Raw genomic sequence first — 23,578 nt, 5'->3', positions numbered from 1 at the left:
CTTCGGCTCTGTTTAAGAGCCGGGCTGCCCGAGCGCTACCGGCTTCGGGCAGCCCCCGTGCCTCCGGACCCTGCGCCGCCAGAGCCCGGGAGGGGAAGTGCCCGGCTGGGGGCGCAGGGTCCGGAGGCATAGGGGCTGCCCAAAGTCCGAGTGCTACCGGCTTCATGGTTTGCCGGGCAGCCGCCAGACCCTGCGCCCCCGGCTGGGCGCTTCCCCTCCCGGGCTAGGCCCTTTTCGCGTGGCTGGGAGGGAGGAGGGGGAGTTAGGGCGGGGACTTTGGGGAAGGGGCGGGGAAAGGGTGGAGTTGGGGCGGGGGTGGGAAAGGGGCGGGGCTAGGGCCTGTGGAGTGTCCTCTTTTTTTAATTTTTTAAATATGGTAACCCTAATTAAAATATCTAAGTTTCTCTGTAGAAATTCAGCTTGCTTTTTCTAGATGTGCTAGTGAATCTATCCATAAAGTCTGTCCTTTCCTTCCCATCAAATACCGATACATAATGAGCTCCACCACAAAAAAGACGCTGAAGAGATCATGCTTAGTAAACTGTTAATTATATACCCATTTCTCCATTATGATTCCTAGATTACTATGCCACCTGAAAGTCTGAGAGGTACAAATATACCTAACAGTCTTTTCCCATATTTATTACACAGTCCTTAAACTCAGATTAGCATTTGATACTAGTAAAAATGTATTCAGGGACAATAATTAGCCCCCCAAAACAGACCTCCAAATGGAACAGTAAAACCACCATCATTTGAAGCAGTCAAGAACAGAAAACAAAGGAAACAACATATGGAAGTGCACTGAACATTTCTGGAGAGTGGCCAGAGAAAGAAGTCTTTAAAAGCCTGTTTACAATACACGATATTGGAAAAGAGCATAATGAAAGGGAGAAACGCAAAGAAAATGCAGTTAGCTACATGGACACGAGACTTACTTGCATGAGTAGTCCCATTGAACTCATTCGTGTGCCTCACAGTAAGTGTTATTCTCACTAGTGCTTGCAGAATAGGGCCCTTGTTTTACATTTTCGAAAACTCTGTTCAGTGCTTTCCTGGTTGTGGATTTTGCAGACCGGGTTTTACAATATCCTACTCCAATGCATTCAAGTAGTGTCTTTTTCCTATATTGTACTTTTAATTTATAAAAGAAAGCACATTTCTTACACGCGGCACGTATTTACCAATTGATAATTAAGCAGCAAAACTTTAACTGCAAGAAAATGCACATTAAATCTAATCTGATTTCCCCCCTTCCTCTTGAGTGGTAGGGTGGCTTTGCAAAAACAATATCTTCTTTCTGAAAGAATCAAAAGAAACTACACAACTGCTGTGAGCTTCCACTTAAATTGCAAGCTTATCCTTAACATCTCTTCAAACAGTGCCCACTTTGTCTCAAGCCTGGACCTGAGGAGCAAGAGGTCACAGCAGTCAAACCCCATGATTTATTTCTCAAGCCAAATTGTCTTGAGCATCAGCCTCAGGGCTCCAGAAACCTCGTTCCAAAAAACAAAAATTGCCTCCCCAAAACAAAAAGGCAATCCACCCTGTTTGCTGCACTAAATGCTTTTATTTGACATAGGAAATTAATAAAAGTCAGCAGCATCAAGTTACATAGCCCACAAGAGACTGACAAAGACTTCAAGAACAAATACCAGAATTAGCCCAGCTGAAGAGTCAGAGATCTGTCAGAATTTAAATGAGTTCAACTTGAACTTTCAATTTTAAAAAAAATTCCCTGGTAGACTAGAACCTACTCTCTCATTAGAAGATTTAATTTGGTGAAGAAAATGGGGTAGAGGTGTAGTTTTTGAACATCAGAATAAGCATCAATAATTGCAAAAGGAAGTGTTTAAAGTATCAAAATAGCTCCTGATTCTTTTAAGTCTTTCAATGACTGCCAAGGGGATGGAGCTGTCGGAAACAGATTTGCAGTGACAGAAGCCATGGTATGCTCTCCTTTTTACCTAGCAGTCAGTATGAAATTAGTCTTCTTTAAAGTAGGTTTGAAAATGTTTAAGTTTCAGAAATCCTTTGACACAGGATATTGATTTTAAATTCCTTTATATTTTTATTAATTTAACCTGCCTTGGGTTTTATTATACTTTGATAGACTGGTGTTCTATACATAGAATAACAGAGCTTTTGAATCACTAGCCTCACAACTGCCACATACAGCTGTTGACGGTAACTACTCCATAACTAAGGGTGAAGCGAATATCTCATAAGCAGATTCATTTTGAATACACCTCAAGTTATCGTCCCTCCACCCCCATCTGATCTTCCTGACGTTTCACATGCCAATCTCAACTGTTGGAGAAACATGGCAGAGCAGGAATCTTCAATGCATGATCTGGGCATGGAATGGGAGTCTGGGGAGGAGGAAGGGTGATTTTGAGGCAGGCAGGAGACTGGGGCAGTGGATGAAAGGGGGGAAATGACAGGAGACTGGAGGGCATAGAGAAAGACAAGGAAAGGCAGAGGCTGTTAAACACTTAACTTTAAAAATGGGTAACATATTGTAGCTTTTAAATCCCTAAATTTTAATCATGAGAAAAGTTTCCCCTTTCCACCATCTTTTACTCCATATTCCACCCAGGTTTCATCATCTTCCCTTTCCCTCCCTCCCACAGACTTGCTAAAGCCCACGGGAGCGAAGCCCTTTGCTAGGCCTCATCGGGGCACAGCAAGGCTCCTTTTCTGCAGGTCTTTTATGCCAACCTGATTCAGCAAGGTACTTATGCATGTGCTTAAGCACTTTCCTCAGTTGGAGTCTTAAACCTCTTTTCTCCAATGAGCAACAGCAAAGTCATAAATAAAAACTGCATATAAAAAAAAAGTGCAGCGCGGTTTTCCTTAAAAATGTATAGTTAACACTGGAGAAATATTATTTTCCTCAAAAAACACCTGTTTTAGTGCCCAAATGTGAATTAGTCTGGAACTAGTAAAGGAACCCTTCCTGTCCTCTTCCAAATACTACTTCACTCACTCACTCACATCCAACTCATTTTACAGACAGGTTTCCGATTCAAGATCCTATTTCTGATTATCACCTAGTCATTTTTTATTTTGGCCTATTAGAGTTGCCAAGTGTCCAGTTTTCAACTGGAATGCCTGGTCGAGAAACAGCTGGCTCTGCGCAGCTCCCGGAAGTGGCCGGCATATCCTCCGGCTCCTAGGCACAGAGGTGGCCAGGTGGGCTCCGCACGCTGCCCCTGCCCATGGTGCCGGCTCCACAGTTCCCATTGGCCGGGAACCATGGCCAATGGGAGTTGTGGGGGCAGTGCCTGTGGACGAGGTAGTGTATATAGAGCCTTCTGGCCGCCCCTGCACCTAGGAGCCAGAGGGACATGTCGCCACTTCCTGGGAGCCGCCTAAGGTATGTGCTGCCTGGAGCCTGCCCCCTGCACCCCAACCCCATCTCAGCCCTGAGCCCCCTCCCCCCTTCCACATCTCAGACTCCCTCCCAGAGCTCGCACCCTTTCTGCACCCCAATCTCCTGGGTCCCAGGCCAGAGACCCCTCCAACCAGAGCCCTCACCCCCCTGCACCCAAATCCTGAGCCCAGAGCTCCCTCCCACACTCCAAAACCCTCAGCTCCACCCTCCAAGCCAGAGCCCTCTCCTGCACCCCAAACCCAACATCCCCAGCCCCATCCTAGAGCTCCCCCCTCCCACATCCCAATCCCCTGCCCCAGCAAGTGAGCAAGGGTGGGAGAGAACGAGTGACAGAGGGAGGGGGGATGGAGTGAGCGGAGGGCGGGGCTAGGGTGTTCGGTTTTCTGCATTCAGAAAGTTGGCAACCCTACTAAGCATATGTTTTTGCAAATTCCAGGGGAAAAATGTTTAGGAGCTGGACTGGGGTGTGGATAGGGGAAGTCAGGTGGAGTGAGTTTAAGAAATGAAAAATTATATAGGAGTAGATCTCTTAACTGTCATTTTTCAAAAATTCTGGTGATTTGGGTTTTTTAAAAGATGCAGGATTTTGTAATTACTTTTCAGTGTTAGCTAGACTCCACAGAACCATGTTCAACCTTAACTGTAAAAAAAAGTTTTCTTTGAAAAATACCTATTAAAAATTATCACAATCAATGTAAATTGAAAGAACAAAAGTATACAAACTGAATCATAGACTAGAACGACTTCTTCAGTTTCAAATAATGTTGCAAAACCCAGCGTTTATTTCTCAACACTTGGGTTTGCAAAAGCAGTCTTGTTCTCATTTTGGCACTGATAGTTCAGTGGATAAAGGGAGAGTTTTGCAACATGAATAATAATGAAACTGCCCAAACCAAACCTCTTTGTATATAGATTTTTCTTCTCCTTTTTAAACCTGCCTTTGTACTTGAAAGTAAGGACCATTAACATGCTACAGAGAACTCTGCATCCTCTGACTAGTCCAACTTGTTTAGAAATACTGGATTCATCCTGCTGCATGAACTGAAGACCAGAGTTCACATCACAGTGTGAGATGGAAGAAAAATAAATAGACTGAAGGAGTCTACAAAAGGGTACTTGCCTGTTTCTGAACAATTCAGCATTTGGCTTATAAAATGTGCATACATACTTTGCAACATTTCATTAAGAGAGTGATGAGGGAAAAAAAGGATTCTTCAGAATACTTATATAAGACAGATAAAGGAATTGGATGAACTCAAATTCTGACACAGTGTGTGGTTGCTGCTATAAGATGAGGATAGACAAGGTGAGATTCTGTAAAAGTAGCCAAAAGAGGCAGACAAAGGGTGCTGGGAATCTAAAACATTTGCTAAAAACACCCATACTAGATCTGAAACTCAGAGTTTTGGCAGAATATACACAACTGGAAGCATATGGTTACATAAGAAATACACCTAAAACAAACCCACACAACTTAAGCCATTGTGAAAGTACAGACCCTCTTCTAATATCCATCCACTGTGCATAAGCCATTTTCTCATAAGTAATTGGGTTGAAGGACCTGATAGGTAGTGCTGTGTCATGAATTCAAGCACATATATACATCAACAAAATCAGAAAATCATTACTGTTAACTACATTAGATCCAGGGTGGAGGGTGGGGAGATTTTAGCTAGAGATATAGTCTCACTTGGTGTAAAGTAGCCTGGTTCAGCAGAGTTCAGTGGAGCTATGCCTACTTACACAAGTGGGGATCTGGCCCATAGTATTGATGTTTCTGCTGGAAAAAGAAGGAATCTTTCAGGAGTGTAAATTTCTAGGCTTTAACAATTTATAAAGCAAAAGAACACAACTGTGTATTATTTTTCAGCTGGTACCAAATAGAAAGAACAATATGGTGTTTCTTTAAATTTGTTCCATTCTATTTTCTGCCACCCCCAATCATTTTTTTCCTAAAACTTCCTCAGCCTGTTCTTTTACTGCTTTTATTCTGTGTGGATATCTGGTGCCCTTACAGTCTCACCCTGCCAGCTTTGAACCCTATCCACTGACTGACATACCTACCAAACACCAGAAATTCTCCCTTGCCCATTTCTAGTGACCTTGTGACTCTCATAGCCATCAAATTTCCTCCCCTCCCACAAATAGAAATATCCTTGTCTAGTGGGATATTCAGCCTCTATCTGTACCCCCCTGACAAAGTGGAACTCAAGTTATAGATGTGTTTACTTTGTAGAAATTTCTCAGGTTCTTAAAAAAGTCTACAACAATGCTGATAGTTACTCATATGGATAGCTTTCAATACTGATACGTATTCTCATTCGTAAACCCCTCAGAGCCTTAATGTCCACCATGCCTCCTCCTACAGCCCTGTTTCCCCTTCTGGCACTCTGTCCTGCTGTGTTACATGTCTCCCCGACAAAGTCTTGCTCATTCCCTGCCCCAGTAATCTCTCATGGGCAGTCTGTTTTGCCCCAAGCGCTTCTTCCTATACAGCTCCACTCCCCGCAAGCCCCCTTACCACATTAAGCCGTTAAATGTTGATACATATCAATGTTTAGATCCATCAATGTTGATACATATCAGTGTTTAAAAGCAAAATGTGGTAACTGAGTACAGGGCAGGGTGGGGCCAGGCAGTGTGTGTAGGGGAGAGTACATTGAGGAGTGAGGCTGTTGTGGGAATGGCAATGAAGCAAACAGATAAGAGAGAAGTGCTCTCAAAGCACTGCTTATGACATTCGGTTCAAAGCCTCCTTCCCCATGGCCTTTATGCTGGGCAGAGCTCCGTGTTTCCCAGAGGCAGGTGGGCAACACTGGAACATGTAAGGTGCTGATGTATCCAAGTAATTCTATCAGCTAATCTTGGCATATCTCCAAAGTAAGTGGAACAACTATGTATTTAAAATTTGAGAAGTGGCTTGTGTCCAACACATCCGAATGTGAGCAAGAAGTTTGGAGTTAGTGGTTGGTTAGCTAGAGGAACACAAATAAATGTGAGAAAAACAAAGCAATTTTTCTAAAGCAAATATTTTAAGACGATATCAGCAAACATTAAATATTTTATTAAAAATTAGGGCATCTATATGGTTGGTTAGTGCACAGCAAGCCAGAGTCTAAACCTACCATGCATTAGACTGTCACATGTTATCTGGCTGTGTGGATACTGCTACTGTATACCACAAGTTCCATAGTGTGCTTTGACATACTGCTGCTCCAAACAGTGTGGACAAGCCTTTATACAGAACAGTAACTCTTTGCAAGAATGAATTTATCAAATTTAGTAACTAAGTTCAGTTGGGGCAAAGTGTGAAACAAAGGAACTTTATTCTTGTGTTAAGTTCAACGTACCCTTAAACTATGGAGTTGCTACAGACTTCTCCTTAATATTGTGGTCTCTCTACTGTGAGGTTGCATCAGTATTTTCTGTTTTACAGGGTCAGTACCTCAGTGTCTCAGATTTTTTCAGAAGGGAGATAAATTAAGATTGCAAGGGCAATGTCCACTCTAGCATTTCTGAACTTGAGTGTGCTTGACTTTTAATCCTTTATGTATTTTCCTAATTTTGATGGGGTTTTTAATAGTTTAGTTTATTGATGACAGCAACCTTAATTAACATTAAACAAAGTCTATTGTTTGTGAATATGTATTATACATTCACACAAATGCAAGTAGTCTGTGGTTGGCACTTTCCCTCCCCGCCAAAGTCTAGGGACAGTAGACTCAAGGCCCAGGTGGTTTCTTTTCTCTTACACTCAGTTTTTGATCACTCTATCCAAGGTGTGAAAAATTCCTGTCAGGTAGTAAGGAGCACTAAAGGATCATGGAGCCAAGATACTTGATCCATCTCTCTGAAGCACACCAACCATTTAACTCTTCTTCCACACTGCTCTACCTTTACTGGTACCATTGAAACACATTTAGAAATGTCGCATTCCCTTTACTTAAGATTTGAGAAGCTACCTTGATTTTCCTGTTGCAGCTGATACTGCCCTTTAAGTGAATGCAAAGGCAACATCAATCTTAAGGACAACAAAATTAAAAGTGCAGTCTCTATCGTAGCTCGGCGTGGAGGGAAAACCTAGGGGGGAGGGCGATGTTAGAGTGAGCCCAGCCTGCACTGGCTGTTACCCGGGAGCTGGACTCTCAGACGTGGGGTCTCTGCCTTTGATGTTGCTCTGCTCCACTTGTTTCAAATTCACTTCCAAAATGCACCATTTTTGCATTCTCTAAGGGCAGAATCCTCCTCCCAGCACACCCAGGGAACCAGCTACTGGATGGGGTTGCAGCCTGCTACCTTGTGAAAAAGGAGGGACTAGATGTTGGAAGCAAATGAAACAGAGGTGAAGGCAATGGGCTCTGAAGCCCCCAATCCCAGCTCACTGCCCCTTTAGGGTGATCCCTACCCACAAGCTTACTGCTCCTTTGGGGCTAGATCCAGCTCCTGCAATTGAGCAGGTGAACTGCTGGCAAAGAAACCAAACAAGGCCATGATGTGAGGGCCCTCAGCTGCCATGCTGGGAGCAGCCCTGTGTACTGCAGTGCTGAGGGTCTGGTGGTACTGGATGATTCCGGGGCAGATCCCTGCAGCTTGAAGGCTTTGGGCGGAGGAAGCTCTGGGAGGAAAGGAGCCACGAGCTAGGTTTGGCCCAGTCCTCTCCCCAGAGAGGAGGAGAAGTATTGAGGTTTTTACCCACGAAAGCTTATGCCCAAATAAATCTGTTAGTCTTTAAGGTACCACCAGACTCCTTGTTGTTTTTGTCCTCTCCCCAGAGTTTCTCTGGGAAGCTTGAATCCCCCTGGACCTCTACCCCCACCTTCTCACTTAGTGACAAGTGGAGCATGCTAAGAAGGGGAGACCCAGCGGGAGATGCACCTTGCATGATGCAGAGACCCTCCCTGAGCCCCCTACCCTGCTCTGTTGATGTGCAGCACCATCCCAAGCCCTCCAATCAGTCCCCCTTGGGGCAGGCCTGGGCCTCCAGCCCTGTGATCCTGCCTGGGAGCTGGATCAGGGCAGGCCATGATTGCATGGGAGCATAACAGCAGCCTTGGCCAATCTGCACCCTCAAGCCCCTGGGCCAGTGAGGAGTGTAGGCAGAGACCCACGCTATGTACCCCAACACCTCCACTCTGGCCTGAGGTCCTTCCCCCGTTGGGTTGGCTCCAGGGAGCTAGTCCAGCAGAGCAGGTGTGCTGTTGCTGACAAATCCAGCACACCTGTTCAGGTCAACGTGGAGATTGTGGACAGCCCCATAACCTCGGGGCACCAGACCTCTTCAGCCCCAGATGCGGCAGGGATCTGATCTGGGGAGGGGGTCCATCTCTGACTCAGTGCCTGTGTGGCTCTGGCTGCCAAGGGGGCATAGGTGTGGGGTGCCTGCAGGAGGGAGGCAGGCAATGGCAGCTCTGGTCCGTGGTGCTGGTCCCTGGCCGGCTCCCCACTCTGGCCCACTGGCTATCATGGCATTCCACCAGTGTCACATGACACATGACTGTGTGCAGGCAGGGTCGTCCTACCATGAGATCCTGCTCCACCCTCTTCCTGGCCCTGTCAGATGTAGGGCTTCACCAGTCGAGCTGGACTAGAGTTTCGGGGGAGAAGGGGGGGGGGAAAAATGAGCCTCCTCTAGCCCTACCCACCCTCGACCTATGACTATCTCCACTCCTTCTGCTTCTTCCAGTCAGGCACTAGAAAGCGGTCCTAGTAGGAACCTTAAATCTTTGATTCAGGATAATACACCAGCACAACAGTCCTGTTTTGATGCCAAGAGAGGTTGGCTGGTGGAAATGATGTAAAACTCTTGACAATGATTTATTGGTCCACCTGACTTACAGAAATAAGTGTTAGATATCCCCAGTGTCCACTAACCTGGCTGCTCTCAAGTTTTTGAGGGGAATTTAGTGCTAATGAAAGGTGTAGTAATATTGTTACTGGCCTTATGATTAAGGCACTGGCCTGGGAAGCAAGAGTCTAGGTTGTGAGATACCCTGGGTAAATCACTTAATCTCTGTGCCTCAACTCCCCATCTGGGAAATGGGGATAACAATGTTTCCTTTCCCAACCCTGTTAGCTGTTTAGACTGTACGCTCTTCAAGGCAGGGACTCTCCTACTGTGTGTTTGTATAGCATCTAACACAATGGGGTTTATTGGTTGGGGCTTTTAAGCGCTACTGTAATACATGTAATAAACCAATGGCTCTCAAACTTCCCAAACCATTGTACCCCCAAGTTTCACCTCACTTAAAAATTACTTGGTTACAAAATCAGACAAAGAAATACAAAAAAGTGTCACAGCACACTTTTACTGAAAAATTGCTTACTTTCTCATGTTTACCATATAATCATAAAATAAATCAACTGGAATGTAAATATTGTACTTACATTTCAATGCATAGTATATAGAGCAGTATAAACAAGTAACTGTATGAAATTCTAGTTTATTTATTTGACTTCGCTAGTGCTTTTTATATAGTCTGTTGTAAAACTAGGCAAATATCTAGATAAGTTGATGTACACCCTGACAGACCTCGGCATACCCCCAGGGGTACCTGTACCCCTGGTTGAGAACCACTGTAATAAACCGCCTCCACATCAGTGAAGTTACCATTCAAGTAATTAGCTAAAAATGATACATGCAGAATTCCTCTCTGTACAAAATGAAATGTTTCAGCCACGTTTCAATTTTAAACCCTTTCATGTGTATACAGAGTATATGAAAAAACATCTGGAAAAAATACAGGTTCCCTCAGTGCAAGGAAACCTGAATTAGAAGACATTGTTGTAGATATGGCAATTTCCTGTGATATCCTTGGCAGACTTTATTGAATTAAGATTTAGTATTTTACAGATCCATTGTATTAAATGAATGGTTTATGTATTATTGTGGGCTGGGATTGTATATAACCTCTCAAAGTGGGAAATGTGACAGATGTGGAACCTGGGGGTTCAAAAGATTATACTGAACAATGTACCAGACAAGAATGGAGTTTTGGAACAAAAAGTGTTAAGTCATTTTCCTGGGGAATGTCTACGGGGAGGTGAATGCAAATTCTCCACCTCCAATTATGCAAAACCCCAGCCTTTTGAAGCTTCACCCTGAGAAGTTACCCATTGTCTACTGATCACCTGTTACATGAGGCCAAGGTCAAAGACCCAACCTGAAAAAAAGGAAAGACTGAACTATTCATAGTTGGTCTGGTTCCGAATCTGAGACAGTCATGAAATTGTAACTGTGTGTGTGTGCGGGGGTGGGGGAACAGTTATGTGTTTTGTAAGACTGACACCTACCAGAGTCCAAAGCTGGAGTTCAGGGTGAGCTTTTTTCTGTAATGCTTTCAACTTAAGAATAAACGTGCTTACTTATGAAGAGCTGTACCGTAACTTATAATTGCAGGCAATTACACTGTTCATAACCTCTGCAGAGAAAGCAAAGAGCAGGTGCTGGCTCTTTAGGTGTTTTGGCTTGCTAGGAATATCACAGTGTAAGCAGAGAACTGTGCAGCCTGGAAAACCCCTGGTCTCAAGGGAGAGACACTTGGACTTTGCCCAAGGGAGGTGACGGCTAAGGAACTGGGAGCCTAGAGAGGGTGCCCTCGAAGGAGCAATACAGGTGCAATTGCCCTGAACTGTGACAATTGTTTCAGGGTGACAAGTATATTCAACTTTATGCATATATCGTCCTCCGCCCCCCAACTGTTCTAATATTTCACAGATAATTGTAAAAAAAGCCCACAGGTCACAAAGGGGAAACAGTTTGTCATTTAACAGTCACAGTTCAATACAAATTTTCAAACAGAGGTTTTCACTTGTTTGCTAAACTGAAAAAACTGCATTCAAAGGTTTAAATTGCCAATAAAAGGTGAGGAGAGATGTAATTTTTGTGATTTGCTTTCGTGGGTTGCAACACCTAAGTCCCTGTTACTCCAAGTTTTGACAAGGAGCCCAACCAAGCATTAGAAATTGAGAATGGGGGCCAGAGCTGAAGCGCTGATTTAATATCATTTCCATGTTAAACCGCATCATAGGCTTACATGGAATAGTTTGCAACAAATCTGGTGGAGAGGTAAGCATATGCGTCTTATTTATTCGGAGCTGAACACAGCCACCCATATAATTAGTGGTTGCTTTAGCCACACATTAACATCTAATTTATATGCGTTGGATCCCATAGCTCCCTCAAAACTTTGACAAGATGCCATTAACCTTCAAACTGCATGAAGAGCTATAACAGATGAAAACAACCTGCTGCACACAAGGCTGACAATAGTTCCAATAGGGTAAGTAAGCAATGCACACTTCCTAGAAGATGATCTGCCCACCTCAAGAAAAAGAACTACACCTGCAACTCCTGCTGACTTTGACACATCCTTTTGTGGCAGCCATTAATCCACTCCTGTCCAGTGCTGTTGGCCCAGTGCCAACCTTGGATGAACAACAGCATATCAAGACCAACAGCTATGTCCTTGCAGAGCAGCAGCAACTCTGGGATAGAGAGACAGGCATGCTGATGAATTTCAGAAGCCCTAATTTACATCCACCTGTTTGTAACCTGGGACGCAAATCCTAACTAAGCTTAACAGGCTACTCACTGGACCGATCAGAGTGACTGCCACAATGCAGAAATTTGGCTTAGCTCCCTCTTACCAAGGTGATTATGGGGCAGCAATGCACACGGTCAAACATATGGTGGAGGAGTGCACAGTTAAAAGACTGGAGTAGGGTGACCAGATGTCCCGATTTTATAGGGACAGCCCCGATTTTTGGGTCTTTTTCTTATATAGGCTCCTATTACCCCCCGCCCGATTTTTCACATTTATTGTCTGGTCATCCTAGACTGAAGGGTGGACTGCAACCCCTTCCCCAATGATGCAGCAGTTAGATAGCTGAACAATCTAGATATTGACTTGTGACGCATATGAAAGAAGCAGCAATTTGTACAAACAGAGGCACTATAAAAACATTGTTAAAAAGAGTTTCCTTCTTGAATTTATTTTATTTATTCAGTTATTGGGAGAATGTTCAAGGATGAAGGGCAAATACAACTGGTAGCAGAGCGTAGAGGTAGGTGGGTGTTGGGATAGTCAGGAGGGATAATCCTACGAAACAGACGAACAAAAGCAGTAACGTGCCTCTACCCACCCTCAAAAAGAGATGGAGCTAAAGGTAGATGGTCAACACTTCATGATGAAAGGATTGTAGTTTCCCATGAGCACCCTAGCCTGCTGATTTCAGACTGACTTCAGTCTACCACTTTAATTTAAATATGTCTAAAGACAGATGGAATTTCTCCCAAGGAAAGTTGTTATTCCTATAACATAAAAGCTTATTTTCTCAATGGAAAATAATGATTGGATTAATCTAGTGAAATGACATCAACTAAAACAGTAAGCCCTCCTGTGAAGTGGTTTAATGATCATCCAACAGAAAAAAAAAAACCCACCCCCTGTGTAATTCCTAGTTCTGAGCAACAAGGTTACACTTGCTTGAATCAGGACAGAAATTAAGTGACAATTGCAAAATTACTTTCGTAGAACTATTTCAAGCTTTAGACGTGACAAATTCTTAATTACAGCAAGAACTTTAGACAGCAACTTTATGTCATTCATTACTAACCAATTCCATTAAACTGGAAGGTGCTAACAACTTCATGATAAAACACAATTGTACTAACTATATGTGGCCATCAATCTACAATCTGTGAGGGTCAAAATCTACACTATATTTTGCATCTCAGTCTTTCTTGCCTCAATGCAGAATACAATAAAGACCCAAGATAAAGGTCACAAGAAAAATATTAAGTGCAGGAATCTTAAAATTATGTGGGCTAATATTAAGTAACTTGAGAGGACAAATCCTATGAAAATCAATAGGCCTTGTGTTCCTAAATCAGTTAGGAACTTTTGAAAGTCACACCTATTATCTATAATCTCATCAGCTAAACAACTGAATATTTCCAATGTAAATGTTTCACATTTAAAATCAATACTGAATGTTTTTCTAAGAGTTATACTGCAGGAATTATTTTGAAGTTTGATGGCATGTGTTATACAGGGATCAGACTAGATGATCATAATGATCCCTTCTGGCCTTGTAATCTATGAATATGATAACGGGAGATAGGTAGTGAATTCTAAAGTAAACCCTAACTCTGATTCCATCACTGACTTACATGTTAAATATACATATGCAGCCCCCTCCACCCAGCTTTCTTTATTTAAATATAAGGTGACCAGAAATTAATTCTGGGGGGGAAGGAAATCCCTTTTTTCCAAGAGTACATACATGCCTGAGTTTGAGTATCATGGGTTAATTCAGTGTAAACTAAATGGAAGGATAAGCAAAAATAAGTCTGCAACAAAGGTCCTTGATTTCAAAAAGACAAACTTTAAAAAAAATTAATGGAATTAGTTAGGGAGTTGGACTGGACTGAAGAATTCAAGGATCTGAATGTAGCGGAAGCTTGGAATTACTTTAATTCAAAGTTGTAGAAACTATCTGAAGCCTGCATCCCAAGGGAAAGGAAAAAAATTGTAGAGAAGGGTTGCAGTCCAATCTGGATGAAAAAGAGTCTCAAACGGTTATTAAAAGAAAGCAGAAGGCCTATAAGGAATGGAAGGAGGGCTGGATGAGCAAGAAAAGCTACCTCTTAGAGGTCAGAAAGTGTAGGAAAAAAGTGAGAACTGCCAAAAGCCATTAAAACCATTCATAAAAGGTTCTTTAGAGATATAAATAAAAAGGAAAAAATGGGAACAAGAAGTGAGACTGCTAAATGCTGAGCATGGGGTAGAAATGAAAGATAATCTAGGTATGATCCAACACCTAAACAAATACTTTGCCTCAGTTTTTAATATGGATAATGAGGAGGCTTAGAGAGAGTAGCAGGATGGCTAAGGTGAACAAAGGTATGGAAGTAGAAATTATCACATCCAGGATGGAAGCTAAACTCAATCAGCTTATTGGTACTTAAATCGGGAGGACTGGATAATTTCCAACCTAAAATATTAAAGGAACTAGCGTGTGAAATTACAAGCCTAATAGCAAGGATTTTTAATGAATCTAAACTTGAGGGTCATACTTTATGACTGAAGAATTGCAAATACAGTATCTATATTTAAAAAAGATAAAAAAGTGATCCAGGAAACTACAGGCCCATTAGTTGACCTCAGTTGTATACAAGGTGTTAGAAAATATTTTGAAAGAGAGTGTAAAGGACATAGAAGTAAATGGTAACTGTGATTTAAAAAACAAACCGACAACATGGTTTTACAAAAGGTAGATCATGCAAGACCAATTTGATCTCTTTCTTTGAGAAGATAACAGATTTTCTAGGAAATGAAGTAGATCTAATCTACCTAGATTTCAGTAAAGCTTTTGATACAGTTTCACGTGGGAAATTATTTGTTAAATTGGAGAAGATGAGAATTAATACAAGAATCAAAAGATAGGTAAAGAACTGGTTACAGGGGAGACTACAACAGATCATACTGAAAGGTGAACTGTCAGACTGGAAGGAGGTTACTAGTGGAGTTCCTCAAGGACTGGTCTTGGGACCAATCTTATTTAACATTTTCTTTAATGACCTGGTCACAAAAAGTAGGATTGTGCTAATAAAATTTGTAGATGACAAAGTTGGGAGGTATTGGGGAGGACTGGAATACCATACTAGAAGATATGGAGGACTTTGAAAACTGGCATAATAGAAACAGGATGAAATTTAAGAGGGTAAAAGTCAAGATCATGCACTGAGGGACTAACAACAAGAATTTTTGCTATAAGCAGGGGATGTATCAGTTTGAAGCGACAGAGGAGGAGAAAGACCTAGGTGTATTGGTTGATCACAGGATGACTGTGAGCCACCAATGTGATGCAGCTATGAAAAAGGCTAATGCAGTCCTAACATGCATCAGCAAAGTATTTCTAGTAGAGATAGGGAAGTGTTATTACCAAATACAAGGCACTGGTGAGACCTCATGTGGAATACTGTGTGCAATTCTGGTCTGTCATGTTCTAGAAAAATCAATTCAAACAGGAACAGGTACAGAGAAGGGCTACGAGGATGATGAGAGGAATGGAAAACTTACTTACAGGAACAGACTTAAGGAGCTTGGCTTGTTTAACCTATCAAAATGAAGGCTCAAAGCATATATAATTGGTCTCTATGAATACATCAGAGGGATAAACACCAGGGAGGAGAGGAGTTATTTAAGTTAGGGGCCAGTGTGGGCACAAGTGGATATAAACTGGCCATCAATAAGTTTAGGCTTGAAATTAGACCAAGGATCAGAGGAGTGAAGTTCTGGAACAGCCTTCCAAGGGGAAGGGCTAAAAACCTAACTTGTTTCAAGACTGAGCTTCATAAATTTATGGAGGGGCTGGTATGATGAGATTGCCTACAATGGCATATGGCCCATCCATGAATACTATCAGCAAATGTCTCCAATAGGCAGATAAGGGATAATAGATGAGGAAGGCTCTGAGTTACTACAGAGAATTCTTTCTTAAGTTTTTGGCTGGTGGGTCTCGCCCATATGCTCAGGGTCTAACTCATCGCCATATTTGGGGTCAGAAGGACTTTCCCCCCAGGTCAGAATGGCAGAGACCCAGGGATGGGGGGCGTTCTCCCTCTGCAACATGGGGCACAGGTTACTTTTGGTTTGAACTAGAGTAAATTGTGGATTCTACATAATTTTAAGTCTTTAAATTATGATTTGAGGACTTGAGTAACTCAGCCAGAGGTTATGGACCTATTACTCGAATGGGTGGGTATGGCCTATGATGTGCAGGAGGTCAGACTAAATGATCATGATGGTCCCTTCTGGCCTTAAAGGCTGAGAGTCTGTGCCTAAATTTGTTCTCTCTATATTTTAGGCATTTTTGGGCCCCAACAGAAGTTCCACTCCTTGCTGTGAGTCTGTACCTATTCCATTCCATTCTACTATTTTACTCCTGGCTAGTTTAGTTTTATACTATACCTATCACACGGTACGGGAGCACCTTAGAAGCTATTTCTCCCAACTTCCAAGCCTATGTTTTAGGCATTGCTTATATTGGGGATTTATCCCAAAGGCAGCCATCACTGTAGCTGCACTGATGCAAATTCCTAGTGTGGACAGCCTATTGGCACTGGTGGTGCATTAAACCATGGCAAACTGCCCCAGTGCAAATAGCTGTTTTTTCTGTCTGCACTACAGGCAAGCATCAGTGCAGCTATAATCTGATAGTTACAGTCGATTCAGATGTTGAAGGTAGACAAGGCTTTAGCCACAAGATCATAGGTCAGCAGCAGTGGGTATAATGAAGAGCACTACCACCAAGGAGGCCAGTAAGTGCCTGGAGAAAGAGGACAACTAGATTCTAATAAGGGGGTCAGCATCTTAGGATGTGTCACTAGGGAAAAAGCATTCCACACCTTCCTCCCAGGAGACAGTTATCCAGCAAGTAGGGAACGCAGAGAAAAAAATCTGACTTCTGAAACCCCTTTTTGCTCTTGCTTTGCCTGAATACCCAAGTGATCTAGTAGTTTCGAAGTGGCTGGAGGAGAAGGAAACACTCCCATTCACCACCAACTAACTGCCTCTCAAAAGAGCAAAGCTGGCCAGCTGCAGGAGAGAGGGATCTCAGAAAACTTAGCACTGTACCTGCCATCTCAGGATTTCGCTGTAACTGCTTTTCCCTTTCTTGTAGTCTAATTACCCTCTCCCCCACTTTTGCACCTCCAGGAATGTGCAGAACAAAACCCCACTGTGGTTTTCAGCTCTGATAGAGCAGCAGTTATATAATAACAGTATGAAGGAAAAATCCCTGACAGTTGGATTAAATGGCACAGTTAAACTGACAGCTAAAAAGCATAAAGGAAGTTCAAAAGCAAGTAACCTAGAGAGCTGCATTAACTGTAACCTCCTTGGAAACTAATTATGTGCTTCCTCTCAGGACAAGAACATCTTCACATGTAAATGATAAAAACATATAGTTAGATGCCAGGCCATGAGGTCCATAATAATGCTATTATTATAATCGTACAATTAAAAAAAATCAGCTATGTTCTTCTCCATCCCACCAAAGGATCTATTTGGAATACTATAGAAATATAATATAAACAGAAATGTTCTAGAGTGTTAAAAGAACTGACTGAATATATCTGCACACAAGAAATATTTGTTACCATAGTGATTTCTCCACTATTTTGGTCCTGAAAACCTCCTCCTGGTCCAGGTTTACAGTACAGTAGCAATCCCTCATCTTGTTTGGCCCCGGATACGTAGGAAGATTTTTGGCTTCTCCTAAAGACAAAAAAATTCAAAGCAAACTTTAAATATGAGCAGATATTGACAGTATATCAATGGTTATATTAAAAATTATACACATTACTTTTTTATTTGCTCTACAATGCTTCCTACCACGTCTTTATTTAGAAGAATATTTTCAGTCCTCTGACAGGAGCAATGCTCACGTAGAATGGCAGGCAGTATGCTGCAATATGGCAATGATAACGGAGAAAAAAATTCAAAAGCACTTAAGTCACTTATGAAAATACAACTCTGCACCTTAAATCCCATTGACTTTCAATGAAGCTTAGACACCCAAGTCATTTTTGATAAAACAGAGTTTGGGATAAAATTTTCAAACCACAAGAGACTGCAAATAAGGATTTTATCTACAGCTCTGCTACTCTCCAACATGTTAGCATGAGAAGTCACATAAATGAGGCACCGGAACATGGAGTGTAACAACACTTATCTCATAAGGTGCTTTGAAGTTTAATTAATGCTTGTAAACCCCCCGAAGTTCTTTGGACAGAGGTACTGTTTAAGTGCCCGGCATTAAAATTAATTTGTTAGACAATACGTCTTTGATTATTTCAAAACTGCAACAAGAAACAATTACATATCCTGTATCTAAAAGAATAGGGCTGGAGAATGGAGGATAGACAAAGACACAGCAGTATAAAATTCAGATTATTTTTTTTAAACCCAGAAATGAGACTGGAATAGTAGTCTCTCCCTCTACAGGTCCATCAACAAGCAAAATTGCAAACTAAGATTGCTTGGCACAGTGACAGTCCAAACAAAAGCCTAGGAAAAGAAATCAGATAACTCTCCCCACAGCTTCATTGAAACACCTTAGCACCACTTGGCAAGTGTTTTGACTTCAAGGCCAAGCCCTAACTCCTCTGAGAGCTTAAGGAAGCGTTCACTCTGCATGTGCTCTTGTTTGCACTTCTATGGTACCTACAGATTGTTATCAGATGTCACATGCACTAGAGCATGCTCCACTGATAAAATATAAGAGAAAAGGCAAGATCAGAGAGCAAAGCTTATTTGTGAACATAGATTTCACTCCTGTCTTCTATCTAAGCGACAGGAACAAGTGTAGCCTATTTATCAGGCATCTGCAGTTCAGTGCAAGTCAGTTCTAGGAGAAAAAAAATCTTTTTCAGTCCCCAATTCTCGCATAGCTTCACTAACAGGACCAATCTCACTTCATCCCAATCTCATTTTGAGACACACAATCTCTGCAGACATTAAGCCACATTCAGAGGTGGATCTAAATGGTCATTTAAATGAATCAGCAAATGGATGCAACTTCCATGCTAATGTTGGAAAAAATGAGTTGTAGCAGTAAAAGCAATTCACGGGAAAAGAAGATTAAGCAGGCTCCCATCTTCTACTTTAACAGGAAGGCAAAAGGTGGTTTAGGTTGTAACATCTTTCTTGACCACAGGACAACCTGTGTGTCCCCTTGGGATGTAATTTACACTCATTTACGATTTAACTTGCATCATAGCATCTCTGCATTTGACCTATTACAGTAAGAATGCCACCCAAAATGATGTGCATTTGATCGCCAAGACCAACACCTGAAGACTTAACATAACAAATCTTTAATAATTTTCTACACTTAAAAGCTAGAATGTACAAAGCTATGTAGTTTGACAGACTTTTAACCCTTTATTTTTATAGCTGAAAGATGATAAACACAATTTGAAGTGTTACAATGTGGCCAATAAAGCTATATTTCAAGTTTGTTTTATTTTTCTTTTTTAAATTAAAAAAAGTTAACTTCTCTAAGACCTAGCTGATGCCGCATGGTAATGCCTCAGTGCGTTCTTCCACTTATAGAAAAGTCAGGAGACAAATTACATTGGGTTTGTACAATTTACTACAGGGGTAGGCAACCTATGGCATGCGTGCCAAAGGTGGCACGCGAGCTGATTTTCAGTGGCACTCACACTGCCCGGGTTCTGGCCACCGGTCTGGGGGGCTCTGCATTTTAATTTAATTTTAAATGAAGCTTCTTAAACATTTTACAGACCTCATTTATTTTACATACAATAATTTAGTTACATATTATAGACTTAAAGAGACCTTCTAAAAACATTAAAATTTATTACTGGCACGGGAAACCTTAAAATTAGAGTGAATAAATGAAGACTCGGCACACCACTTCTGAAAGGTTGCCATCCCCTGATTTATTACATCATAGACTATGTTCAAGGAAACTTCTTTTTCTCTCTGCCTTAGCCTCACCTCCTCCAAGTCCCAGGGAGGATTTTCCTTTCTAGTTTCCCCTTTAATTGTATGCTGGGCCAGCGCCTTTCTGGCTGAAGCTCCCTCCAGAGGGAGTCAACAGGAAGCATCATAGAGGGTAATAAGGAAACCTCCCTTGTGGGGGCTGAGCATATTACGAGGAAACTTTTCAATTTTCCAATTAGAAACATTTTTTTAAAAGGAAAACAACGTAGACTAAATTTGTGAATTTTCTCCTCTCCTAAAATGGCCTCTTTTCAGAAACTCTTGATTTTTGAATAGTTTTCTGTGATAGACAATGTCCTCTCTAGTATTATAAACCACTTAAATTCTAAAATAGCAAACTTTAATTTGAAGCCCATTTTGTTGCTTTTTAATACAAGAATTACAGTATAAAGATAAGGAGAATGCAGAAGTAGTGATGTATTTGGATTCTAATAAAAAAAAAAAAAAAAACAGTGGTTACTGGGTCTCAAAGTTTTATTTGACAAGGAAAACTCATCGGGACTGAAAATGCTGTTTATCATTGCCCTTCAGCGAAAGTATCTGAATTAGAGGCACAGAGGAAGAAAAGAGGGAACTTGTGATTTTTCTTCTTCCACATTGAAGACCTTGACAAATCATGGAGGCTATAAACAAGGAGCTAACTGATCATTCCCACTTACCAATCATGTTACTGACTTAACCGAAGAGAGTCAAACCCTACGCCACACTATTTCTGTGTTAACTGAATATACCATATACCAACATATACCAAATAACTACTTAGGGTCTTATACAAGAACAATAATCTGAATTGTTTAGTGAGCAGTCAGAAAAATCAAGCAACACCTCAGGACTCTTAGCCCTCAAGCCAGACATTCAATGTCAACAAAACAAGCCCCTGTCGAATTTCAGCTGGTGTATAGTATAATTTAAACAAAATTTCCTTCTTTGGGGTTCTCTCACTACTGTCACTGGAGCTGAACAATTCTGTTCGCATTTGTTGGTCCGAAACAAAAACACTGATTAACTCACTATGTTAGAGAGACAAGGTAGGGGAGATACTATCTTTCATTGAACCAACTTCTGTTGATGAGAGAGAAGTTTTTGAGCTAGACAGAGCTCTTCCTCAGGTCTGGGAAAGTGACACTCAATACTTTTCCCAATTTCTTCTATTCCAGCTGCTGTAGACCCATTGCATTATGCATAGGTCTGGTCTAAAGGCCACTGAAGTCAATGAGAGTCAGTACTAGCAAAGCAAATTAATTATTCACATCCAAAATTAAGACATTTTGGACTGGCTCTGCAACTGAGTGGACTGCAGTACAGTATCTGTGATGCTGACTTCCCCTGCTGGTATGGAGTGTAATTACAGCTTAAGCGAGAACTGCCCTCTCCATGCAGCATAGAGAAAGTGGTGGCGTACGAAGAGATGTCAGAACAGAGAAACACAATAACCTAGAACGAAGAGGGAGGAATTTGTCTTCCCAACTCTCACTCAGCTCCCTCCTCACTCCAAAATTCATGAGTCCCTTCTTGCTTAGGAAGAGGGATGAAGCAAGGCAAGGGATAAGGGCTCCCATGGCAGATGGCACATGAGGTGAAAGAGAATACTGCTTAGGTGCCTAGGGACATGCACCTGCTAAAACAGAACGAGAAGCAAAATAAGATTTTATTTTTTTCTTTTTGTAGGTGTGGGAAGAGACTCCTAAACAAACATCCAAAAAGATGGTCCCAAAAGAAAAAAGAAAAAGCTTAAAAATAATTGTCAATGTTTTGAGTCATCTAACACTTATCTGTTGAACAAAAACATATTTTGCACTATTTCCTTCCCTTCCTCCCCCCTTTGCAATATTACCTATGTTGTCAGATACCAATGCATCCACATTTAACCTTCAAGATTACACACACTTACACACCACATTGCACAGGTCTGGAATTCACATGGAGGGAATGGAGGGAGATGGTGAAATAATACAGCTACCAACCTGCCCAGTGCCTCCCCAAGAGGCCATGATACTGCTGCTGAAATGGAGTAATGCTAGCAAGTATCCTGGAGAGTTGGAGGGATCTGGTCTTATGTGGCTCTGCCAAGTTTGGGTGCAGATATTATGGACAGTTCCACTGGGATTGGGGGAGAGGGGGAAGATCCATGTAAATCAGGCCTCTGAAATCTGTAATTTTCTGGCCTTTTGGAGTGAAATATGCCAATCTTTGCACAACTAAATACCCATAATATAAGATAGCATATGAGTGTATAAAGTGCAATAGCACTTATAACACTACACCCCTTAAGGTAAATTTAGTTATGTATCCCACCAGCTTTATGTTTTGAGATCATCCAGCACTAGGAAACAACTTATATTGGATACATTTGATTTATTGAGTGGATGAAAGGGAAATCAATCCCCTTAGGCTTAGGCAAACAAAATCAGTGAAAAAACAGCTGAGCTTTCTACACCCTGGCATTCAATTTCAGGCAGTGGGCAGAGAAACTCAAGGACAGAAACAAAAAACAATCTGAAAAGGGCAATATATACACAAGCTATCATCAACAATGATTCACTTTGCTTCTATTGTACTCAGTACATATCCTCTGAACAATCTCACTTGCAAGCATGTCCAGAATAAAACAAAATGATGGTGTAAGCTAACCTCCTCCCAAACACACAGTTCTATCATTACCAGAAATTCTAACTTCTACTTTGAGGTTTCGAACAAAACATCTTTCAAGCTTTTATTTTCACTCCCCATAAAATGTGCATGAATCAGCAACGAGTCGAAAATGTAATGGCAGATTGATATATTTTCATCATCATTTATGCTGAAAGTATTCTTCATGTTTAGAACCCCTTGCCTGAGTAACTCAGGATGAGATGATCAGACCCTAACCAGGGCCGGCTCCAGGCACCAGCCGACCAAGCACGTGCTTGGGGCGGCACCTGGTAAGGGGTGGCCAATATTGGGGTGGCAGGGGGCGCTCAGGGTTTTTTTGGGGGGGAGGGGTTCGGTTGGGCAGCGCTGAGGGTGGGGTGGGTTGTTTTTGTTTTGACAGCTGGGGTGGGGGGATTCTGCAGCGGCGCTCTGGGGGGTGTTCGTCAGCGCGGCTTGGCGGTGGGGGTGTTTAGCGGCGATCGGCGGGAGGTGTGTGGGGCGGCAGGAGAGTTGGGCAGCACAGTGCTCTGCGGTGTGTGTGTGGGGGGGTGTTCAGCGGCGCTCCGTGGGGGCCTGGGGGGTGCGGCGGCGCGCGGGGGGAGGCGGGGGGGGGGGCGGGGGGGGGGGGGGGGGAGCGGGGTGCTGAGGGGGGGGGTGTTATGGCGGCGCTATGGAGGGCGGCACTCTTTCTTTTTTTTGCTTGTGGCGGCAAAAAAGTTAGAGCTGGCCCTGACCCTAACAAATCTGCAAATAGGACACAACGTAAGGTTAAATGCCACTAAGATGTAAGCCATTCTTTCCCTATTTTAGTATTCCATTTAGCTAGGCTTGCAATAATATAGAGAAATGCTCAGGTGTACAATGATATTTCTGAAACATGTGCTGACTTTTAGAAATATATGTATATTGATCACCGGAGGCTGATGATGCACATCATCCCTTTATTGCATGTGGCAATTTCTTTTGTTATTTTAGGCATTGCAAAATATTAGTAAATCAATATGCATTGATGAAA

The 23,578-nt window shown here is 42.2% G+C and overlaps 1 protein-coding gene across 3 annotated transcripts in view; it reads right to left on the bottom strand.

The window, feature by feature from the left end:
- The window catches only part of RASA3 (RAS p21 protein activator 3), a 277,547-nt gene that overhangs the window by 132,518 nt on the left and 121,451 nt on the right, over positions 1-23,578 (bottom strand). For all 3 annotated transcript variants that reach the window (XM_034758104.1, XM_034758102.1, XM_034758103.1), the window contains exon 2: positions 17,562-17,679. In XM_034758104.1, coding sequence (XP_034613995.1) covers positions 17,562-17,638 — 77 coding nt within the window. In that variant the 5' untranslated portion in view covers positions 17,639-17,679. The remainder of the gene's footprint in view (positions 1-17,561; positions 17,680-23,578) is intronic.

Source organism: Trachemys scripta, chromosome 1 (genome assembly GCF_013100865.1).
Source record: "Trachemys scripta elegans isolate TJP31775 chromosome 1, CAS_Tse_1.0, whole genome shotgun sequence".
Lineage (NCBI taxonomy): Eukaryota > Metazoa > Chordata > Testudines > Emydidae > Trachemys > Trachemys scripta.
The sequence above is the reverse complement of the archived record's forward strand: the minus strand, read 5'-3'. Positions and strand labels throughout refer to the sequence as shown.